The 24,045-nt window shown below is 38.1% G+C and overlaps 1 protein-coding gene across 1 annotated transcript in view; it reads left to right on the forward strand.

Moving 5' to 3' along the window:
• Positions 1–13,610, forward strand: part of LOC135479867 (proline-serine-threonine phosphatase-interacting protein 2-like) — a 56,733-nt gene extending 43,123 nt beyond the window's left edge. The window contains exons 2-6 of the mRNA XM_064759771.1: positions 9,972–10,072; positions 10,778–10,864; positions 12,156–12,297; positions 13,284–13,346; positions 13,587–13,610. Coding sequence (XP_064615841.1) covers positions 9,972–10,072; positions 10,778–10,864; positions 12,156–12,297; positions 13,284–13,346; positions 13,587–13,610 — 417 coding nt within the window. The remainder of the gene's footprint in view (positions 1–9,971; positions 10,073–10,777; positions 10,865–12,155; positions 12,298–13,283; positions 13,347–13,586) is intronic.
• The last annotated feature ends 10,435 nt before the right edge of the window (positions 13,611–24,045 follow it).

Here is a 24,045-nt window from a genome sequence, read left to right on the forward strand (position 1 = left end):
ATCATTTCCATTAGAGGACCCTGTCTCCATACTATGTCATAGGCCTAGTCATAACATCCAAGAAAACTGCAAGACCATACTATTTATTAAGTTGGGCATTTTTAACATGGGCGTCTAATCTTACAGCATGTTCAGTTGTACTACGCGTAAGTCGAAAGGCACTCTGCAAGGCCTGATTAGTTGTACGACGCTTCCGTTGAAAGCCACTCTACAAGGCCTGATTAGTTGTACGACGCTTCCGTCGACAGCCACTATGCCATAGGCCTTCTGCACATCCTAAAAAACTGCAAGACCATACTATTTATTGAGTTGGGCATTTTTAACATGGGCGTCTAATTTTACAGCGTGTTCAGTTGTACGACGCTTCCATTGAAAGCCACTCTGCAAGGCCTGTTCAGTTGTGCTACGCTTCCGTTGAAAGCCACTCAACAAGGCCTGATCAGTTGCACGACGCTTCCGTTGATAGCCTCTCTGCAAGGCCTGGTCAGGTGTACGACGGTTCAGTCGACAGCCACTCTGGAAGGTAGAGAACAGTTGATAAGCTTCCAATTACTTTGTGAGTCGAGCATTAACAACACGTTCCATCAGTTTACACACTGTAAACACCAATCACACAGTTATACACGCCCCGAGTCAGTTATAAGCTGGAATGTCGATAGTTAGATCCCAAACCAACACACTGATCAAGCACAAGATCAATATTGGCTGTAACATATACCTTTTTATTTTGCCACAAAGACATTTGCAGCCAAAGTGGATTTGCCATATACTTCACTTTCGCTGACGTATCTCACCCATACACAACATGTGTTCAGATGTATTCGCCTTGGCATTGAGTGTAGTGGGAGATGACACAACTTTCAGAAAACCAACTTTCCATATTACACCACGGTATTTTATGTACATATAATACCCAATCATCCATATATTTACCATTAAATATAGTGGTATTCACCAAGGGATGTATTATTATATAGATGTTTACAGTTTGGGATGCTGTGTGTCATCTCAAATATAGGGAAGGCTCCTTTTTATACCACAAAGGCCTATGGACACGTGACCCAAAGTTAACCAATCATGACATAGCTTTACCGATCGGCCAGACTCGGAGAATTAATAACCCAGTCAAAAATGCAGGAAACTGTAACTATAGATATATATATACCAAGAGTTTTTGTGCTTATGTGAGAGCGTTTTTCTTGATGTTTAAAAAAGCACCAAATATTTACAATGAATAATGAAAACTGACAAGAAACTCCCAAGGGATCCGACAGTTTGGGGTATGGTTCTCCCCACTTCCACATAACGCAGTGTCCAGTGCAGACCACAGTAAGAATTCTTTCGATCAGCTTGACCAGCATTATTCCCCGTCTTTTAAAATTCCGTAAAAGCGCCTCATATTTACCTTGGGAAAGAAACATAACTCTGATCACAGCTACTTACAAAGGCAAAATTTTCACACAAAACCTTAGCCTTTTCCTCATGAGTGTCGAACGTGTCGCCATCTTTTATAAGTGTAGGAACTGAACTGCTATAGTTGTTACCTCGAACTGTATTAACTTTACCTCATACAGATTTTAACAATTAGAATTTACAGTAGAGCAAAATGAGGGCTAACAGACTGTTAAGTTGCCTTAATTATTTTTAGGCACGAGTTTTTTTTCACGCTTATGAATAACAATGTCAACATGTAGTAAGGTACGCTTAACTTTGTTTTCGGCTTTGTAGTGGGCCATATTAGCCTCTTCACAGTCCTCATTCCACCAGGGAACGGGAGGTTTTGGACACAGGCAGTCAGACGATTTGGGAATGCTCGATTCTACATTGTCATTGTACACATCGCTGGCCTCATTTGCTACATCATTACAACATCACACATCAACGCTAATAACATTCACAAGACAGATGAACATATTTATATTACACTGAGTTACCAGTGATTTCTTTAAATGGCCAGGTTGTAAAGCAGATTCGAGGATGGACAAATCATCACCCCATACCTTTAACCCTTTTTAATATGTCTAAGCCAACGAGCATACCCGTTCAGTATGGCGTGCCACTCGTACACATTTATAAACTATTTTCTTTAAGAAATCATTTCTAGCTTTCTTTCCACTGGAAGAAATATTCCAGGAGATAACCTATAGCTCTCCAGCCATAAGTGATTGGAATATTAATACAGCCAATTTAACCTCCTTTTCTACAAATTCAATTTGCAAGGCAGAATGTGTCCAAATTTGAGGAATTACAACCTTTCTGAGGAATCAACGTCAATTCCTGATCTGTTTTGTCCAGATAAAAATCTTTTTCCCCGTTGGCCTAATTCGGCTTCACTCAAAGCCGAAACACTGCCTGGTCCACTGTCACTTTCACTATCGCTACTGCTATCCGTGCCAGTCAGAAAGAAGACCTAACGTTTGTAACCTGTTTGTTACGTTTTTAAGCTCATATGCCTTAGCGAGCTGATGTACCACATTTACTTCTAACTCTGCAAGTCTGGATCTCACGGATTCAAGTTCCTGGTCCGTCTAAAGTTCAGGTACAGTTTCCGACTTTAGAACTTGTCGAACGGAGGCCTAACTCCTCCGTTAATGAGGCCATTGTTTGTTTGGCTGTTCCGTGAAGCCTCTCACCAGCAAAACCTTTTCTCTACAAAACTGTTAGGTCAACTGCCTTTTGCCCATCGCCGAAGCTTAAACATATGTCTACTGATCTGAGCTCAACGACCCAATATTAAATTTACAAAGACACAGCATCTGGAAGAAGGACGAAGTCTGGCCTTATCTTCCGGTGTTAAATTTAGAAACATTTAACAACTGGAAGAAGGTGGGGTCTGGCCTTATCTCCAAGTATTAAATTTAGAAAAATACATCAGCTGGTAGAAGTGAAGTCTGATCTTTTCTAAGAGTAATAAATTTAGAAAGATACAACACCTAGAAGAAGTGGAGTCTGCCCTTATCTCCCAGTATTAAATTTAGAAAGATACAAGAACTGGCAGGGACAGGGTCTGGCCTTATCTGAGAAATCATTAGTATACTATTAACTTGGAAGACAGGAGGGCTTTGTGCCTCAAAGAAATGTGTCTCGAGGGGACATTCTAATCTAGTCAGTCCTCAATCCAAAGTGGCCCATAGGTTAACCCTCTGCCCTTTATGGTAGTTCCCAAGCAAGGGGACGGGAGAGGCTGTCATCCAAGCCCTACCACACAAGCTGAGGAGAGAAGGAGGAATATACCTACCCGAGCGTCTTCTGTAACACATTACAGTTCTGAACATTATTGTACGTGTGCATGTTTGCTGACGCTCTCCAGCTATGGAGGTACTCTCGTCAGCCCATCAATGAACACTTGATTCGTCCACACCAGTAGAACTGTTGCCTTGAACGCTCAATCATATCCCCGCAGCAACACACAACGTGAGTACTTGTGGCTAAAATGTACATTGTGACGTTAGTTGAATTTCAAGTTTCTCTAAATTATATAAGGTAATGTGTTGTTTGTTATTTCATTGTGCAAAGTTCCGTAAGCGATTCGCACGTGCTTCGCACAGTGATTATTTTATCCCGTGAATTACTTTCAGCAATGCTATCATTTTCGTTCATTTAGCCCAGTGGTTCTTCATTAAGCCTATTGCTTAGATTTCACAGGTGTTTATGTCAAATGTATGTCGGGAAATAATGCCAATTATTTTAAATACAACGGTAATTGTTGCCATGGACGTTATGCACAAGTTTATAAGAAACAAGGGAAACTGCTCGTGCTGACAAAACGTGCAGTTTTGTAGTTAGGCCTACTCTTACATATTATTTTCCCTGTAACTGACGCGCTATTGTGTCATTCCCTTATCCTCTGTTACAGCTTTTACCACGCGCACCATGCTACTTCATGCGCTCATCATATGAAAAAAGCATCTAGAAAATACTGGGAAATGTAAATACAACATTCAGGAGTTTTTGTTTTGTGTTTCTCTTGATGACAGGTGAGGAGTCAACTGGTTAGCTGACTGTTATCCACTTCGTGGAGAGAGAGTATAAACGGAGTGAACGAGTTCTCTCATAGGGAAGACATGCAAAACCACTTGTGCGCTACAAACTCCAAAATGTGAACAACAAGGACAGGAAACGGTGACAGAACTAAGCCACTGTGCTCTAATTACATGTTTTAAAGCCACCCATTTCGCAGTCTCATATCGTTTCCGGGTGACACATGCACAACTGGGGAAATAGGTTTTCTAAGTACCTTCACTCCATTTTGTTTTAACTAATTCTGTCTAAAGGATACATACAAATGAATATGAAACGTAAAATACAGTATGAAGGAAAATGAAAAAAGGTATTCCAGTAAAAATATGGGAAACTTTTGCTTTGTTTATTTTTCATGTCCGTGGTCTGGAATATTCGGAACAGGCGTCATTGATGAACATACTGGAAACGCGGGACCAGCTTACTATCTCAAGTCTGACTCTATACTACCCACACAGTTGCTTTGGGACCTTTCACCGTTAGCTTTACAATAACAAGGTGTTTTTATATCATATACATGAACAGTTAGAGCCCTAACTTTGGTAAATTGACAAGCTGCCAGATTTCGACTGCAACACCTGTGACTGTTTGCCAACTAACACACTGCCGTCGTTGATTTGGTTTTAATCTGAGTTCTGCAATCTTATGTCAGTAATTTTATTTCACGCCAAGAATGCCGATGAATTATGTTTTTTTTAAAAGAAGAATCATAGTTTCAATCTAGAGTATGTGAGGAAAATAAGGGTTAATTTCTGGAAAAGGTTGTAGCTATACCATCTCAGAAAAATAGACCTGGTATAAAAGGCTGTTATACACTCATAACTTAGCCGGAGGGAAAGCTGTGAGACTAAGCCAGACACTGATTGGATTAAAATAATTTTTTTTTTCACATTCAACACCAGGAATAAAATAAAGGACAAGGAAATGGTAAAAGAGTATAAGAAGAATCATCACCTCCCTCTTGATCATGACTTGCACGAAGCTGATCCATAGGGCCATTTGACCTGAGAGGCCGCTGTTATATGTCCGGTAAACACTGTGCTGAATGGATGGTTAGAAATATTTTAAATGCCCCGTCAGCGCTACACTAAATAGACATATATACGTTCACCAAATACCCCTAAAGCGCCAGTTTAAATAGACATCGATACCAATACCAAATACACCATAAGTTCTATAATGAATTGACGCACCTTCGAGGAGTGTCCCAAAAGTTTCCAGCCTGAACAAGACAAGAGACAGATAGAATTCTGATCTTTACTGTATTTCAACATAATCCCCCTGGAGTTCAATGCATTTGTTCCATCGATGCTCCAGCAGGATCAGTCCGTCCCAGAACCAGGTTTGATCACACCCATCAAGGAATGCATCTACAGCATGTATCACGTCTTTATCAGTATCAAAATTGTGACCACGCAGTTCATGTTTCAGTCTGGGGCACAAAAAGAGGCCTGGTGGGGCCAAATCTGGTGAATAGGGAGGGTGAGGGAGGTGTCCACAGTCGCCTGCAGTTCTCACTGAAACTGTGCTGCGTGAGCAGAGGCATTATCCTGCAACAACTAAACATCACGTCCAAGTTTCCCGCAACGTTTCTTCTAGATTTCTTATCGTAACTTCCGTAGTTTATTGCTCTAATACTCACCATTTATTGTTGTACCCTTCTGCAAGTAGTCAACCAAAATTACTCCTGGAGCATCCCAGAACACAGGCGCCATGACTTTGCTACAGGACAGAACAGACTTGAACATTTTGGGTGTAGGCGAGCCCGGATGTTTCCACTGCATGCTTTGGCTTTTGGTTTCTGGATCAAAATGGTGAACCCAGGTTTCATCCCGAGTAACAAAATGTCAGAGAAACCCCTCTCTGTCCGCACAATATGCAATCAAAAGTTCCTGACGGACATGGACCCTCCGTCGCTTCTGTTCCTCTGAAAACATTCTGGGAACCATCTCGCTGACACCTTGTTCATGTTCAATTTATCATGCATGATTCCTTCCACTGATGATTTGCGGATACCATGAGTCTCAGCTATACCTCTGACAGTCATTCTTCTGTCTTCCATGACTGTGACTACAGCACTGCATTCACCTCTTCAGGTGTCGTCACCTAAGATGGTCGTCCAGGACGGTGCTCATCTTTGGTGCTGGTTCTGCCCCGTTTGAAAGCGGCACACCACTCTTTCACTCTACTGTATGTTTGAGCATTGTCCTCTAATGTCTGCACCATGTCTTGGTGTATTTTGGTGTATTGGTGTCTTGGTGAACATTTAAGTTCATTTAATGAATAACAAAGCCGAATGCGTACTGAAAACTGCCCATATAACATCCTTGTTTAAATGCCTCCAAAAAAAAACAAAAAACAGATGAGACCGCATGAGCGCTCAAACCCTACCCTTCGATCCGGAAATCATCCTGCAAATTTGACCGTTTGGTAATTTACGAGTTATATATATCACTAAACCACCTATGAACTTTTTTTTCTCTTCAAATAATCAAGTATTGATTCTGTAAACCTTTCAAGCATTTAGTGAATGAACTTGTTTTTCTTCTTTTCTTGTTGATGGAGGATATGCATGGGTCACTAAGAAAAATAAGAGACTCTCAGGCGGAATTTTTTAGGGAAAATTTTTTTCCTGTTGGCCTGATAGCCTTCTATTAAAGAGCACGTGACTTTCATTCTCTAAAAGAATCGCTCTGGTAAAATGTGAATGTTCATGAGGAAAACAATTTCAGTTTATATTTTGTTTACAGATTTTAGTTGTTAGTAAAATACTGATAAGCCCGCATTGAAGCAAGGGGTGGGCACACGCGATATTGATTGCTTTTGATATTGACTGATTTTAAAAATAATCAACTTCTTGTATACTCTGACCATTGTTAACCAAAATCAAATGGCTGTTTTTCTACCCATGCTTTGTTTGTTCACTTGTGAAATGATTTGAGGGCTGCTTTGTCCGTTCTTACTCAAGACTTTCAATATTTTATGTCATTGGTCTTTTCAATATATGAAACTTCAGTCATCCTGTTTTTTTATTTTTTTTTTAAATTGATTAAACTCTTTGTAAAGTTTCGTTTGACCGTCAATTTATATGCTATATGTTACAAAAATATAGCTGTTGAGAATATTCAATGTGCATTTCGGTTTTAAAATTGTCTTATGCTTCATGCGACATGCATTAGAAGTTACATTGATGTACAAATTTTTGTGACGAGGGAATTTCACAGCACAGCTCTCTTATTTCTGCATTTTCTCAAGGTTTCTAAAGTATATTGCCAGATTGTTATGATCTCTTCTTTATTAAGTGGTGTAAATCTTATAATATTTTTACAAAATATATCGACTATAGCACGCCTTAATCAACTTTCTCAAGATACAGTGTATATAACTAAAGAAAGAATGTTATATCAGTTATACAACGGCTGCTAGTATTGTCGGGTGGGGTGGAGAATCTGATTATAGGTCTTATGGAAAATTGAGGCCCACAGAAATCGAACGTCCATGAGCTTTTTAGTGTTACTATATATACAGCTAGTTAAAAGGATCCCCATGCAAACTTTATTTTGAGAAAATAGTCATCATTATACGATGATATTTGGATATGTTCGGAAAAATTTCCAGCTCCCCAATCTCGGGCATTTATGGATTGTAAATGAGAACATTTTGTCTTGTAGATTTGATCAATTCTTGAAATATTGTGATGCTTACGAAGCTCAAGATAAAGAGAATGGTGAAACCCAGAGCTGTAATGGGTTAAAGCAATGAAGCAATGTTTTGTGGTTTTACCTGGGCAACCATTGTTTTCACAGTATTTCTGATTATGATATTATAATACAGCTGAGGATGTATAGGTAACTCATACTCATTCTTATATCCTAAAAAAAAAATTACGAGAGCTCTTCATAAACAAAGAAGCAGGAGTAAGTATGGACAGGGTTTAATATAAATTTGTGTGAAGCTGATTCCCAATGCTATTGAACGCATTGGTGGTCCTATTGTAAAATCGAGTTTCATATTTTGATTTGGAAGGGGTCCGATGAATAGTAAGACTGACCAAAGTAACAATAGTGCGATAGCCTGAACTAAAAAGATTACCCTACACTGTCTTTCCTTAAGGATGACCATTTATAACAATAAACGTGATGATTGACTCCAAGTAATTTGTCTTGAACCTTAGATTAGCTTAGATAATTACAAACAGTGTTGTATTTAGCAGATTGTTCAGCAGTATAACACGAGGTAAAAATTATTGTTTTTGAGCCCTCAAAAGCCCCAAAGAGGGAAGTATGTTTCAGGTGTATGCATACAAACATTCTTCTGTGCAAGGTCCGTTAAATTCTACATTACAATGATCTGTATCACATCTTTTCTAAGCTGTATTTGTAAGCTCACCACACTATGGCTAAAATATTGCCGACGTGGCTGTAAGCTAAACCACTAGGGGTCAAAAAGTTCAATATTTTCCGCCCTTCATTGTGATGGCTATGAAATAAATTTAGGTCATCTGATCCAGTATGATTTAAAGGTGTGAAATGCAGTACATTCCATTTGTAATGCTAGTGAAGAATATGGAGATGGATGGGAAACAGCAAACAGTCATATGCAAATATTTGTCTGAAGTTATTACTAATATTTGGCTTCATTTGCATGTAACAAAGCCAACTTTTTGATGGCCAGGTACTTGGGCTGAAGTTGAGGTCTTCCGTTTTTATTTTGAGCTCTTAAAAATGATTGGGGCGCCTCCGTGGCTTAGTTGGTTAGCGCGCTAGCGCAGTGTAATGATTCAGGAGCCTCTCACCAATGCGGTCGCTGTGAGCTCATGCTGGCTTCCTCTGCGACCGTACTTGTCAACCTGCGGATGGTCTTGGGTTTCCCCCTGGGCTCTGCCTGGTTTCCTCCCACCATAATGCTGGCCGCCGTTGTACAGCTGTATAAGTGAAATATTCTTGAGTACGACGTAAAACACCAATCAAATAAATGAATTAATAAATAAAAATGAGTGAATGACCAAATATTTTAATCCCTGTATCTCATTAGGTAAGCTAGGTCGAAACCAGCTTTTAATATACAAGCTCAACGGGCTATCAAAGCTCTGATCAGCTGTTAAAGTGCACTATGTACATGACAAAACCATCACAACCATGTATCTGTGTAAGTAGAAATATAATATATATAGACAAACATGCTGACCTAGTAAACTGTCAGTTCAGTGAATGTGATCACACAGGCTTGGATATCTACAGTATATATACATGTACAGCATGCTCACATGTATACATGCAGGAGTATGAATTTCCTGGAGGCTGTGTACTATAGTGGTATTCACACTATATCACAGTCTCAAGTATACAGTCATGCACGCATGATTTAATAGCATGGTGTAGAAAACGGTCTTTCATAATGGTTCTGTGTGTACACGTGTAATGTTCATGTGTACACGATATAAATTTATTTATTTATTTGATTGGTGTTTTACGCCGTACTCTAGAATGTTTCACTTATACAACTTGGCCAAGATTATGGAGGGAGGAAACCATGCATAACCTGTAGGAAACCCACGACCATCCGCAGGTTGCTGGCTATATGTTATTAAGCTCGTGAACATACAGGTTCTTTTACTTGAACAGTCATGCACATGTAGTAAGTAATAGTAGTATAGTGAAGTCCTGAAGTTGACCTCTCAAGCTCGGCAAGAGCAACATGTATATAATGATTTTTTGCTCCTGATTTCATTTTACATTGTCTCTCTCTCAAGTATAATTAGTGCAATGGTTTCTGAATGATTAGTAAAAAGTGTTAGGTTTCTGTTATTTGTTTCTCATGATGTTATAAAATTGGGTAAATTAATATTAAAAACAGAGTATCCGTCATTTTTTCATTCAGATATGTACATGTAAATAAATAAATAAATAAACAGATCGTTGTCTTCATTGCTCTCATCATATTTTCTCCAGGATAAGGAGTGGACTGGAACGTCTGGCTCAGACGCTTTAATCAAGCGAATGAGGATTGGGAAGACCACCTGTAAAGATTTGGTCGACTACTTCAGGGAGAGGTAAGTGCATGTGCATTTGTAAATGTACTTATAGCAGCATACAGGCATGTACATTTCTTATTTATGACATTAAATTTAAAAAAATGAAATAAAATTGAAGAAATACATCAGTCCACATCACCATGTACAGTTACTAGCTTTTATAACAATCATCTGAGTATAAAATCAAATTATGACTTATTCTACATGTAACCATTTCATAAAGAGCGTAGAAAGAATGGAGTGTATAAAACAGATTTACATGTAGTTTTTTTGAACAGTTCAGTGTACGCTGTTTATATAGTGCATTTGTCCTTTTATGTGAAATAGTCTGTTAAAGTCATATGTAGCACTATTCTAAACCTGCATTCTAAACCTGCATGCACACTGACATCATACTGTGACCTGCTACATGTATGTATGCACAGCTTGGACCTGAATTTTTTTTTATGAGGGGAAACATTTACTTGTTTATTTAGTTGATTGGTGTTTTACACTGTGCTCAAGAATATTTCACTTGTATGGTGGCAGCCAGCATTATGGCGGGTGGAAACTAGGCAGAGGCCAGGGGAAACACACAACCATTCCTGTTTGCTGGCAGTCCTCCCCCAGGAACTATAGGCTGTGAAGTAGTTTTAATACTTCTTATTTTGTCATGAAATTCAGATTTCCAATATATTGGGGGATAAATGGATTATTTAAAATATATGTGTGATGTGGTTTCAGGGCTTCCATAGAGAAAGAGTATGGCAGCAAACTACTGAAGTTGTACAAGTCCATGGAGAAGAAAGCACACAATACTAATGAATCAGAGTAAGTTTCATAAACCAGTGGTATGCTATTTTGTTGATTAAGGAAGCATTGGCTATATTTATTTATCTTTGACTGTTTCGGTTTCCTGTATTTACATTATAAATTGGTTTTGTATTTAGTCTACGTTTTGTCATTATTAGCATACCCCTATTGATCTATTACGTTCGCCACTGTAGAATATTGTTCAGATAATGTCTGGCTGCTATGTTATTTTGCTGTATCTTTTGTTGATTTAACACTGGCTAGTCTGTACTTTGTGGCTTTTTCTCCATACCTGTATATACATGTATATATATCTGTAAGTATTCACCATAAAATTTAGTTTTCCTGATAATGGCGAAATAAAGCGCTGAAATATTGAGTCAAAATAAGTCTTGCATTTTTTGGAGTTACACTACTCGTATTTTACATTAAACTACCCAGTGGAATACAAGAAATCTTAATGTGGAGTTTAGAATGTGGACTAAATTATTAAAATTCAAGAAAGGCTTCTCAGCTTTCTTCTAGAGGATGTAAAAATGGCTTAAAGGTGAAGTTTTCCTGTAAAGCCAACAGTAGTCATGCAGACTGGAAATTAAGTAACCAGCTGTAGTAACGTCAAGGGTGGTCAGGTGGTGGCTGTGAAAATGTTGCTTCCAAACAGCTGTAAAAAAATGAATTTATTGCTTAATTTACTCTCGCGATCAATTTTTTCAAGAGTGTTCAGGAAATCATTCTGGTAGCTGAGACAAAAAAACAAACCACTGTCGTTGGGACTATTTAAGCAAAAAATAAAAAAAAACATAGCCAAAAATAAACCGAAGCCCTTTCACATTGTAAGATGTTCATTCATATTGGTAGATGCCCTGTGAGATCAAAAAATGGGTACCTGCACCCTCACAGTTAACCTTGAAAAACTCCTGACAGTACCTACTTGTATTATTAAAAATGCATGTGGATACCTCTGTCATACCTCTGTGCAAGTGGTTAGCATGCTTGCGCAGCGCAGTGCCGACTTAATTTCTTAATTTCCAGTCGTGGATAGGAAGGGCTAAGAGCAATGTGTGCACGGGCATAGGCACAGGCAGAAAACTAAATCAAATTAAATCAATAAATCACATGAATAAATAATGTACATTAAAACCAGTTCATTTATCAGCTTACAGGAGATAAAGACATGAGTGTAATTACTGTGGCTGCTGCAGTTATTTTGTTGGTGTTTTTTTGGCGGGGGTGGGGTTGGGTGTGGGTGACAGCTGCAGTTTTTTTCTCAAAATAATTAACTCGTTTTTTTCTTTTTTCTTCACTCCAGTACCTTAGATGAGGCAATTGCTGTGTTCATAGCTGAGATAGAGTTGATAGCGTCAGCTCATTACGGTGCATCGCAAAATTACTTCGAGTGTATTGAAAAGCTGCAGAAATTTCATGACACACAAAAGGACGAAAAAAAGAAGGTATACACTGTGTCTCACCTAAAGTTCAGTTATTTTTTTACATGTGAGTGACACATTTTGCTTGACTCTGGTTGAGACATCAGTATAGTGGACTTTGTAGTTCCACTCTGACTTAAAGAGTCTTTTTGTGGCGTTCCATTAATTTCTTATCAGAAAACCTGACATGTAGGTGTCATTGTAAGTATGATTTTATGCCCTTGATGTGCTTCTGAAAATGTTTTTTTACAGGCCAAAAATTAGGTGATCGAAAATACAATATTTGCTTGTTTGCTGTATTTATGTATTTGTATAAATCTGATCACATCACCTGTGGCCTTGGTCAACCTGAGAATTAAATCATGGTTGAATTTCCTTCACTATTGTTTATTTATTTATTTGATTGGTGTTTTACGCTGTACTCAGGAATCTTTCACTTACACAACGGCAGTCAGCATTAAGGTGGGAGGAAACCGGGCGGAGCCCAGGGGAAACCCACGACCATCTGCAGGTTGCTACAAGACCCTCACCATTGTAGAAGGTATTGTATTGAGTGGAACATTTTTGAAGTTCTGAACATTAAACTGACAGCTCTGTGTTCAGTGTTGGCAGTAAGTGTAGAGCAGCCTCCTTGGGTTGACAATTTGTAGACTGTCCGCTGCGCGAGAGGTAGATCCAGGGTCAGTCCTGGATCAAGTCACATCTAAGACCTTAAAAGAGGAAGTTGTAACTTCCTTGCAGGGGATAGTGCAACGACTGGTTGACCCGTATCAGTATAATGGCTCGGGCGGGCGGCTTACTTGCCTTTGGTAAGGCCTTAGTGACGCAGCACTAGATAAAAGACCGCTGGAAATCCGTCCTGCAACAAAGGAGTGCACATGCTTTCTAAGGACTCCTTCGTTGTCATATGACTGAAAAGTTGTTAAGTACGACGTTAAACCCCAAGCACTGACTCACTCACTCGCTACAGGTGTTTACAATACATATTTGATCTTTACTCTCAATTTCAGTTAGAAGAAAACTTAAAGAAAAGCCAAAATAACAAAATAGCCCAGTACCACAAAACTATGACAGTAAGTATGAAGTTGTGTATATTTACATGTATGTGTGCATTTTTTTGTATGTTTATTTATTTATTTATATGGTTTGTGTTTTATGCCGTACTCAAGAATATTTCACTTATATGACGCGGACTGGGCAAAACCTGGTGGAAACCCACGTACAGCTGGAGAGGAAGCCAGCATGAGCTGGACTTGAACTCACAGCGACCACATTTATTGTGCATATATTTTTTTCATTTTTTTTATTTTCAGATAAATCGTGTACATGAAACTTAATGCTTAATTTCATTGTACATGCAGGCCTACTGAATTCCGCATATTCACACAATTTCCAGCCCAGTTCAAATATGGGCCAGCCTTTTTGATAAAGTTAACACACAGATATATATGTACACAATTTTCACAAATCTTGATTGAAATTGCTGTAGCTGTCTGTCGCTGACTGGAGGTGGGCATATATCAAGAGAAATCTATTTATTTGTTATTGATTTATTTGATTGGTTTGACTCAGGAATATTTCGGTTACACGACTGTGACCAGCATTATGGTGGGAGGAAACCGGACAAACCAGGGAGAAACCCACAACCATCCGCAGGTTGCTGGTAGAGTCCTTCCCGTGTAAACCCAGAGAGGAAACCTTTCATGAGCTGACAAGGCTGATCTCAACAGAAATCTTCATTCTTTATCATAATCACATAAAAGGAGATATATGTGTGTAGAAATATCATCTTTCTTCCATATATTTAGAGTTCCTCTCCGGCCCTATGTGGGAAGGTCTGGCAGCAACCTGCAGATGGTCGAAGGTTTACCCCGGGCTATGCCCGGTTTCCTCTCACCATAATGCTGGTCCCCGTCAGTGAAATATTCTTGAGTACAACGTAAAACATAAATCAAATAAATAAAAAATAAAAATATTTAGTGGAATCTTTGTGAGAATTATGTGTAGATGTGTTTCATATTAAAGTTGTATTTGGCATGTACGTGTACCCATATGCATATAGATCTATGTATACATCTGTACATCTATCGGCTTTCTTCCTCAATTATTAACTGTGCCACACAACACAATAATGTATTTTCCCATTGAAGAATCCTTAGGGTATGTCCGGGAGAGTTCATAGGGCTTTAATTGACTTCTGTTTAAACGCCTGTCTTTTTTTTTTTTTATCTGTTTGTGTCTTTATATGCCCATATAAGGCTTGTATTACGTGTATATGTGCACAATGACATGTCCATAACTGTGTATAAAGCTTTGTGACATTGCCACTTTCACTTACTTACATATCTACAGCACCTCATGACCTAGGGAGCTCATGGTGGCTACCTCTCCGGCCGTATGTGGGAAGATCTGTGGGCAACCTGCAGATGGTCGTGGGTTTCCCCAAGGCTCTGCGCGGTTTCCTCCCATAATGCTGGCCGCTGTCTTATAAGTGAAATATTCTTGAGTACCGCGTTAATCACCTATCAAATAAATCAATAAATAAATCATGACCTAGGGTTATAAAATTAAATTGTTTACAGTTTGTCTGTACCACTGAAGCAGAGGGCTGTGGTCGAGTTTGTAATACATGTATGTACTGTAAATCTTCAACCTTTTGGTATGATTGTAAGGTATTTATTCAAGGTTATTCTGAAGGCATGAGCTGGACTTGAACTCACAGCGACCGCATTGGTGAGAGGAAGGCATTATTATTGTATAAATCTATTTATTTGATTGTTGTTTTATGCAATACTTTATATATAACGAAATCCAGCATTATGGTGGGTGGAAGCCTAGTAAATGCACATGTGTAAATTCACATTTCCTCTACAAATTACTTGTAAATTCAGGCCCATTAGGATATGTACACATGACAACCAAATACAGGTCAGCTTCTTCACTTTCACAAGTAATTACTAAATTTTACATACTGTAATTCTTCAACCTTTTCGGTTGTTTGCAAGGTGTTTATTCAAGCATATTCTGAAGGCGTTATTCTGTGTGGACTGATGAAATTATACTTTTTGTGAAGCTCTGAAATTGGTCAGTCCAACACAGTGTAGTTTTGCCTCCAAAATTACAGAGTAAATAAAAACTTAGCAATGCCAAATGATCTCACTGAACAAGCTCAATCTTATTTTCATATTTGTCAAGTTGTTGTTGTCTGTGGTCTGAACTATGGTAAAAAGAAAAATTTAAAACACGAAAAGAAAGAGCTTGTCACTGGAATTTTCTGCCTAAATGAATCTGTATATACTCTCTGGACTCTCGGTACAACTAAACTCGGGGAAACTCGGGAACAATGCAATGCACAGTACATGACTTGTACACTTGAAACTGTATTGGGCTCTTCCTGTGATACAAGTCTGACTTTTGGTGTCTGAAACTGAAACTGCATACATAAGGAAACTACTTTGTTGCTTAGAGAAACGTTTATCTTACTTGATAGATGTGATGTCTCAATCAAGTACAAGGAAATATAGTATACACTGTTGGATTTATTTATTTACGTGTATTTGATTGGTGTTTTACGCCATGCTCAAGAATATTTCACTTATACGACGGCGGCCAGCATTATTGTGGGAGCAAACTGTGCAGAGGTCGGGAGAAACCCACAACCAGCCGCAGGTTGCTGCAGACCTTTCTACTTACAGCCTTACAGTGAAACCATATAATTAAGTGCTTATATGCATGCATGAGCACTGTGGGAACTTTATTCAGCTTTCATAGTTGACATAATAAAGAGCTATGGTTTAATTGCTTGTCTACATGTACTGTTCTTTAGAGTTCAGAATTACTGAATGTTTTTCAGCTTTGATAGAATATTTATTTGATCTACTTACCCAAAGTTTTCTTTTTTTTTTCTAAAATATAAAGCCATTATTTTTAGATTACCTCCAAATGTATTGTCTGCATCTGGTTATCCCGTCCATGTAAAACCTTTTCCGTCTTAGCTCTGATTTGTGGGGTATCCATATATGTATATATTTCAGTTTCATGTATAACTTTTTCCGTCTTAGCTCTGAGTTGTGGGACATACATACATGTATATATTACAGTTTCATGCATAACTTTTTCCGTCTTAGCTCTGAGTTGTGGGACATACATACATGTATATATTACAGTTTCATGCATAACTTTTTCCGTCTTAGCTCTGAGTTGTGGGATATCCATATATGTATATATTTCAGTTTCATGTATAACTTTTTCCGTCTTAGCTCTGGGTTGTGGGACATACATACATGTATATATTACAGTTTCATGTATAACTTTTTCCGTCTTAGTTGTGGGACATGTATATATTTCGTTAGTAGCATGTTCCTGTGGTCTATATAAAACCTTTCCTGTCTTAGTATCGGGTTGTGGGGCATCCATATTTATTTCATTTTTAACATATTCCTGTGGTCCATATATAACCTTTTCTGTCTTATTGTGGGGTTGTGGGGCATCCAATTTTATTTCACATTTAACATGTTCCTGTGGTGCATATAAAACCTTTTCTGTCTTAGTGCAGGTTTGTGGGGCATCCACATTTAATTCATATTTAACAATCCCTGTGGTCCGTATAAAAACTTTTCTGTCTTGGTACTGAGTTGTAGGGCATCTATATTTATTTCATATTTAACATATTCCTGTGGTCCGTATAAAAACCCTTTTCTGTCTTAGTACTGGGTTGTGGGGCATCCATATTTATTTAATTTTAAACATATTCCTGTGGTCTATATAAAACATTTTCTACCTTAGTATCGGTTGTGGGGCATCCATATTTATTTCATATTTAACAATGCCTGTGGTCCATATAAAACCTTTTCTGTCTTAGTACTGGGTTGTGGGGCATCCATATTTATTTCACATTTAACATATTCCTGTGGTGCATATAAAACCTTTTCTGTCTTAGTACTGGGTTGTGGGACATCCATATTTATTTCATATTTAACATATTCTTGTTGTGCATATAAAACCTTTTCTGTCTTAGTACTGGGTTGTGGGGCATCCATATTTATTTCATATTTAACATATTCTTGTGGTGCATATAAAACCTTTTCTGTCTTAGTACTGGGTTGTGGGGCATCCATATTTATTTCATACTTAACATATTCTTGTGGTCCATATAAAACCTTTTCTGTCTTAGTGCAGGTTTGTGGGGCATCCATATTTATTTCATACTTAAAATATTCTTGTGGTGCATATAAAACCTGGGGCATCCATACATACTTAATTTTTAACGTATCCCTGTGGTCCATATATAGTCTTTACCTTTGGGCTGTAGGGCGTCCATTTATATTTCATCTTTAACTTCTATATGAAACCTTTCATATCCTAGAACTGTTCTGGAATGGTTTAAATGTGATTACTTTGATGAGCAAAAGGTAGGGTGCTTTCTTTTTTGATATCGCTTCAAACCTACTTGAAACTTCAGCTTTTAGATTCAGGCTGGGCAATATCCGTATGTACAAGAAGTACACACCTTGTATCACGAAAAAAATATCATGGCATCTGTGAAGAGGTGCTATATACTGCTGTTCATAGTTAACATTACAGTTGATTGATTGATTGATTTTAAACAACAATGTAAAGAATATTGCGGCTACATTACAAATGAAGTGAAACGCTCCTTAAGTATAATATTAATGTTTTTATGTCTTGTACACACTGGAGCATTTGAGACACCTACAGTGTGGAAAAAGGTAGCCACACAATCCGGTGTCACAGGTATCCATTACGGTGCTGTAAGAACTGTACAAAAATCCTGATGCAATGCTGCAATCTGTTAAACAGGAGATAATTTTGAAATGCGGCGCCATTGTCATTCGTCAGGAGTGAGTGGAACCAGCGGAAGTAGGCCTGAATCGCTGTTTTATATAAATAGGGTGTAGATACGATGTGTATACAGGTGATGGGAATTTCATTCGTACATGACCCTGTGGGGCATTGGGATCAGTTTACACGTAACTACCCGGATGTCCAGTACTTCACATTTCATAACTTCTTGTGGTTTATATATGTATATATACATATATCCCTCGGAAGTAACGTCTAGTTTTGTTGCCACTTAAGAAGGTTTAAACTCAAAACCCCATAAAACAGGCATGTCTGTATTTGTATATATATATATATATATATATATATATATATATATATATATATATATATATATATATATATATATATATATATAATATATATATATTGCATTTATCTTGGATATTTCAGCAGTAAAAATGCATTGTAGAGAGAAAATGACTCCGACTACATTCACTTGAGAAGAGCCATGTTGCCTCAGTGGCAGTGTATGTAAGTACACGAAGCATGCTGCCCACTGACACTGTCACAGTTTTCACAGACAATGTCAATTCACCAACAAGGATAGCCGAAAGAACCTCTTCTAGAGTATAGATTTTAGCACTGTTAGCCTATCAGTACAAATGAATACAAATAGCAAAACAAAAATAGATTTTTTGGGTTAAAAATCAATAATCAACAGTTTAAAAACTACATGTTGGTTTCCGTGAGGTCATGACACTAATTTCAAACAGAAAAAAGGGGGTAAAGTTTGATGTATGAATGGGGTCTTAAAAAATGAGTTCTTAACTTCAACTTAAGAAGCAAAAGAAAATGAAAACATGATGTCATAAAGTGAATTTTTTGCAATTTGAACCCATTTGAAGGTCACATCATCAGAATTCAATATAAAAATCCATTTCATACCATATTTGAAATATCCTACATGTATGTAATAATGGGGAACTTGTAAACAGCAATTCCTGTCTGTATCAAGAGGGTCCAAAGCTGTGAACTCATTTGTTTATTACGTCACAATTATCGGTGTAGGTGTGCCCATAAAACATATATGAAGTACACGCGCACTGCAACGTCACAGAAGAAAGTCTTCGGATTTCAAGTCATAAGGAAATGTCAATGACCTAATAAACACCTAACAGGAATACCACAGTAGTAAGGTAACCTGCACAATGTCAAATCAGGAAACCAAAACAAAAAAACAAAAAACTTGCACTTGTTGCACCAACAAGGAAATGCTTGCACGCATTAAAGAGGATTAATTACTATCAAGCTATATTAAAATTGTTTTTTATATGTTATATTACAGCACGCATGTGTAACCTGAAGATAAACCCTGAAATAATTTTGAGGTTGATGGATGACAAGATTGTCAAATTTGCCAGCCGTTCACATCATTAAGAATTTACAACAAACACAATTCAAAGTAAAGCCAACCTATAAATGAAATATTGCTGAGTATGGCATTAAGCAACTAAGAAATGAAATCAAGGTATGTCCAGTCTTGGGTTTGTTGTTATACTATTGCGGTCATCCGTGCGTTTTCGTACATGTATAAGTGAAATAGGAGACCTCCGTTGTTCAGTTGGTTAGCGCACCAGCGCAGCGTAATGACCCAGAAGTCTCTCACCAATGCGGTTGCTGTGAGTTCAACTCCAGCTCATGCCGGCTTCCTCTCTGGCCGTACGTGGGAAGGTCTAGCATCAACCTACGCATGGCCGTGAGTTTTCTTCGGGCTCTGCCCGGTTTCCTCCCACCATAACGCTGGCCGCCGTCGTTTTAGTGAAATATTCTTGAGTACGACGTAAAACACCAATCGAATAAATACATAAAAGTGAAATGTTTTTGTGTACGGCATAAAATACCATTCAAATAAATAAATCTTTACACTACCTTTGAATTTATGTATTCAGGTATATATACTTTCATGTTTAATTACTGTGCATTATGACATCACGGTAATGTAATTGTTAAACATTTAAATACCCAGTTAATGTATAAAATTATTATAAATTAAAGACAAAAATTGATTGAAATGTCAGGGTTAACAAGACGTAATACATTACAATTCTTGTCTGTGTTCACAGGATTTATTGTTACCAGGTCTTGGCATGAACGTGGAATTCGTCAGAGTTAGTCACACTGATTGCAACGGCCTTAGCCTTATTATTTTGGTCACAAATAGTCAGAAGACCGACAGTATATGTTACTGCAGTTAAGCCGTACTTGTTATTGTAGCTCATGAAAAACTGGCTAAACTTGTGGGCTAATTTTCATTTTTTGCCAATACAAAATGGTAGTGGCGTTTAAAATTTTGGAATCCACGCTGAAAAAGTAGAACTGAGTCTGAATTTTGTTTCATAATTTTCTGAGCATTTCTCCAGTCTGAACAATATAATGCGTGTTTGTCCAATTTTTAATGCAGCCTTGTACTGCATGTACCAGTTTTACGTGTGTTTGAATTTGTTCAGCTGTTGTACACTCGCGCAGATGTTTCGGGTTTGGTGTACCTTCAATATGAATTGAACTTTCTTCTGTTCATTTTGATTTGGTTTGCTGATGCCTTTTGTGTTGTTTGCGTTCTGTCCATTTTATCACTGTCAGATAAGTTAAGTCTTTTGTGCTGTTGTGTAGCATCTCCTTGGTGATATCTGTCATTAGTTAACTATTCTGTGCATAAATTTTCCAGGTATTGAGATCGATAGAAAATATCTCACATTAGATTTTCCATTTACAATCTAAATGTGCATGGTATGTGGGTCCTGTTGCAAAATTGATAGTAACTGGTCGTGGTTTGTTGTATTTCTTAAAGTATCTGTAACAAGCAGTACACGTAGGATTATCATCATTATTACTGTACCATTGTTGGCTTTGGTTAGTATTACACTTTGTACAGACATTTTCATTGACTAAATTATGGTCACAACCAGAACAGTGTAATAACTCTTATTCTCGTTAAGAGAGGTGAGAAGTAAGCCACAATCAGCTCTACATCGTTGTGACTATCCAGAACACTGGACATATAAACTTACCACAGCTATGTTTTCGTTTGGCTTATGTGAGTTTGGTTTATACATATAACTTTCATCCTATCGATGTGATTGTCCCCATTTGGGATTGTTTGTGACCGATGATTTAACTATTATATTATTACCTTGATAGTTACGCGTTACACTGTTATGTATTTTGTAACGTTTCCGGACATCAAACTTAACAAAATAATGTTTCATGTCTTGTCGTACTTTGATTTTACCAATTTCTTCCCATTCAAGTAATGTAGTCTGTTTGCTGGTTGTGTTGTTTTCATTTCCACTTATACCTTGTCGCATTCCGTGGTAGAGGTACATGTATACTTTGTGTTAGAGGTGTTTTCAGTTTTATCACTCTAGTTTGCAATATTTTACGCATTCAGCCTTTCAAGATTGTACTCAATTTGAGCAGTTTGTAAGTAATTACTTATGATTGCTTTTGCACTAATTCTAGTTCGATGTTGTTACATTTAGTCTTCTTATTTTGGTCTTATCGGTGCCCTTAGGCAAGATACTTAAGCAAAATATGATTTCCCTATATTTGAAAGTCAATCTTGGTACATTCATTAAATATGCATAGGATAGATGGTACTGCTTATATTTTCGAGCTGTTGTTGTTGGCCTACACCTAGTATTAGATATACTTGTGTTTTAACTTTGTGACTCTCTGTAACTGTGCTGGGCTTTGTTGTCTTTCAATGTTTTCTACCATGTAGTAGTCCTGGTTGCCAAAGAATCCATTTTTTTAGGAAGTACTACCTTAGCTGGTAGCCATTTTGGCCTGCCAACATTCTGTTGTAGGGCTCACCTTAACCAGGTCCGTAGACATCGGTCTAAGGGTGACTTATGTATACTAAAACGCGGGGACCGCTGGCCACCCTTAGCCCGAGAGTTAGTTGGACCCGATTCGGGTATAATGCTTACAAAGAGCTACTCTCTCGTTCAATTCCGATGCATGTGCGTTAGACTTGTTCTGAATAAACATATAGCACGGCAATGCTGAAAGCTAAAATATTTACGCACATTTTGCCACAATCGCTACTTGCCGTTACATAGCATTCTCCGGTAAATTTTAGCCGAAGTCGAAAATAGGCTCGTATTACCCAGATCGCCGTGGGCCGCTATGTTTTTAAAACTGGGTCAGCGAGGAGCACATGCGCAGCAGCGGTTAGCCTTTCCGTGAATTTGGAATGGAACGGTTTCCGAAGACACCCCCTCTCCCCTCTTTTCTTTTTTTTACTGCAGACTTAATTTGGCATTTCGCACAAATTGTGGGGTGGGTGATTCCTAGGACAATTGCAAAGTCGTGCCTCCGCATTAACATGGCTTTCTGTCTGTCATAACTGACAGCCAACTGATCAAAACATAGGGTGCATTGGATTCGTGCCCCTGGGTTAGGGTTCGATAGGTCATGGCGCAGGCGTAGGATCAAAATGAACCTAACAGCTGGAGTAGGTGTAAGTATGGCCGACTGGATGCGGTTTCAAAAACTAGGATTTGCAGAAGATCTTATTATGAAGGCAGCAAACCTTGACTGGCTAGATATTTTTACACAGTTAATAAGGTTACGAAATAACACAAGCTTCCGGCTCAAAATCAAAAGGAAATGAACGCTCTTAATCACTAAACATAAATAACTTTTCGAATAAAAACATGAAGCTATGCATCTGGATACCCCTCTGCAAGACCTTTCTTAAGGGCTAACGATATACTAATAATATTCGGATATAACAACAAGTTTTAACAGAGGGTAGTGTTAAAAAGGAAAATAAGATAAGATAAAATAAGATAATTACGTAATAAGTTGATGGTGCTCATTTTTATAGCAATCTGGAACACCAGTTTATGGAGAAATTACTCATCAGTATACGATATATATCAGTAAACATATTTAAAAGAGGAAGTGGTAACTTCCTCGCTTGGCGTTCAGCATAAATGGGATAGTCCAACGACTGGTTGACTCGTATCAGTATAATGGTTCAGGCGGGGCAGTTCACTTGTCTTCGGTAAGGCTTCTCAGTGAAGCAGGACTAGATAAAAGAGCGGTGGAAATCCGTCCTGCAACAAGGAGGCACATCACATACACTCTGAGGATCCCTTCACCGTCATACGACCGAAAAATTGTTAAGTTCACCGTTAAACCCCAAGAACTCACTCACTCACTCTTTCTGTCTCTTTTCGTACCCTTCCAGCCACTCAAATGATATCCTATTTGGAGAAGCCCGTGATGCCCTGCTACGTTTAAATTTCCCGGAAGAAACTTGGCCGCCATCACTAGTAGTATTTGTTTAGTCATTTACATTTAAGCTAGAAAAAAATTACTTTTGATCGTGTTACATTTCCTCAAATTCATCATAAAAGCAACATGTTTTTCTTTCATTACCTGATATTTCATTATGGTCCTTAACAGCTTTGTAATCCCCTTTGATTGCCTTGAACTTATTGATACACTGGTTGTACTCAGCCCTCAGCACTAATTCAGCTTATCGTCTCATAACTCTCCCCTCAAAGGGTCCTATGATTAGTCACATCGTTAAACTCACTGTCCACCTCTCTTTTAATCTGGAATAAAGCTCTAGCTTCATCTGCCTTCCATGTTTTACAAGTCGGGGAGTAGGAACTGTAGTCAGGGGTGCACCTGTAATTGGTGCACTTGTACTTGATGAAGGAGTAATGGGTATTGGGGTACCGAGGGCAGGGGTACGGGTAGAGCTGTACTAGAACAGCGGCTCTAGATGATATGTTAGCTTTGTCATCTCCACTCCAATAAAATAAAATTCTGAAATGGGATAGTAAGTAGGCAAATCTAAAGAGGCACTGGGCGAGTGCTTATGTGTGTGGCCATGCTGTATACTGTATTTTACCTTTGATTTCATCCACAAAGGTAAAGCATATCTAATTA

The sequence above is a fragment of the Liolophura sinensis genome, chromosome 12 (assembly GCF_032854445.1).
Source record: "Liolophura sinensis isolate JHLJ2023 chromosome 12, CUHK_Ljap_v2, whole genome shotgun sequence".
NCBI classification, from domain to species: Eukaryota; Metazoa; Mollusca; class Polyplacophora; order Chitonida; family Chitonidae; genus Liolophura; species Liolophura sinensis.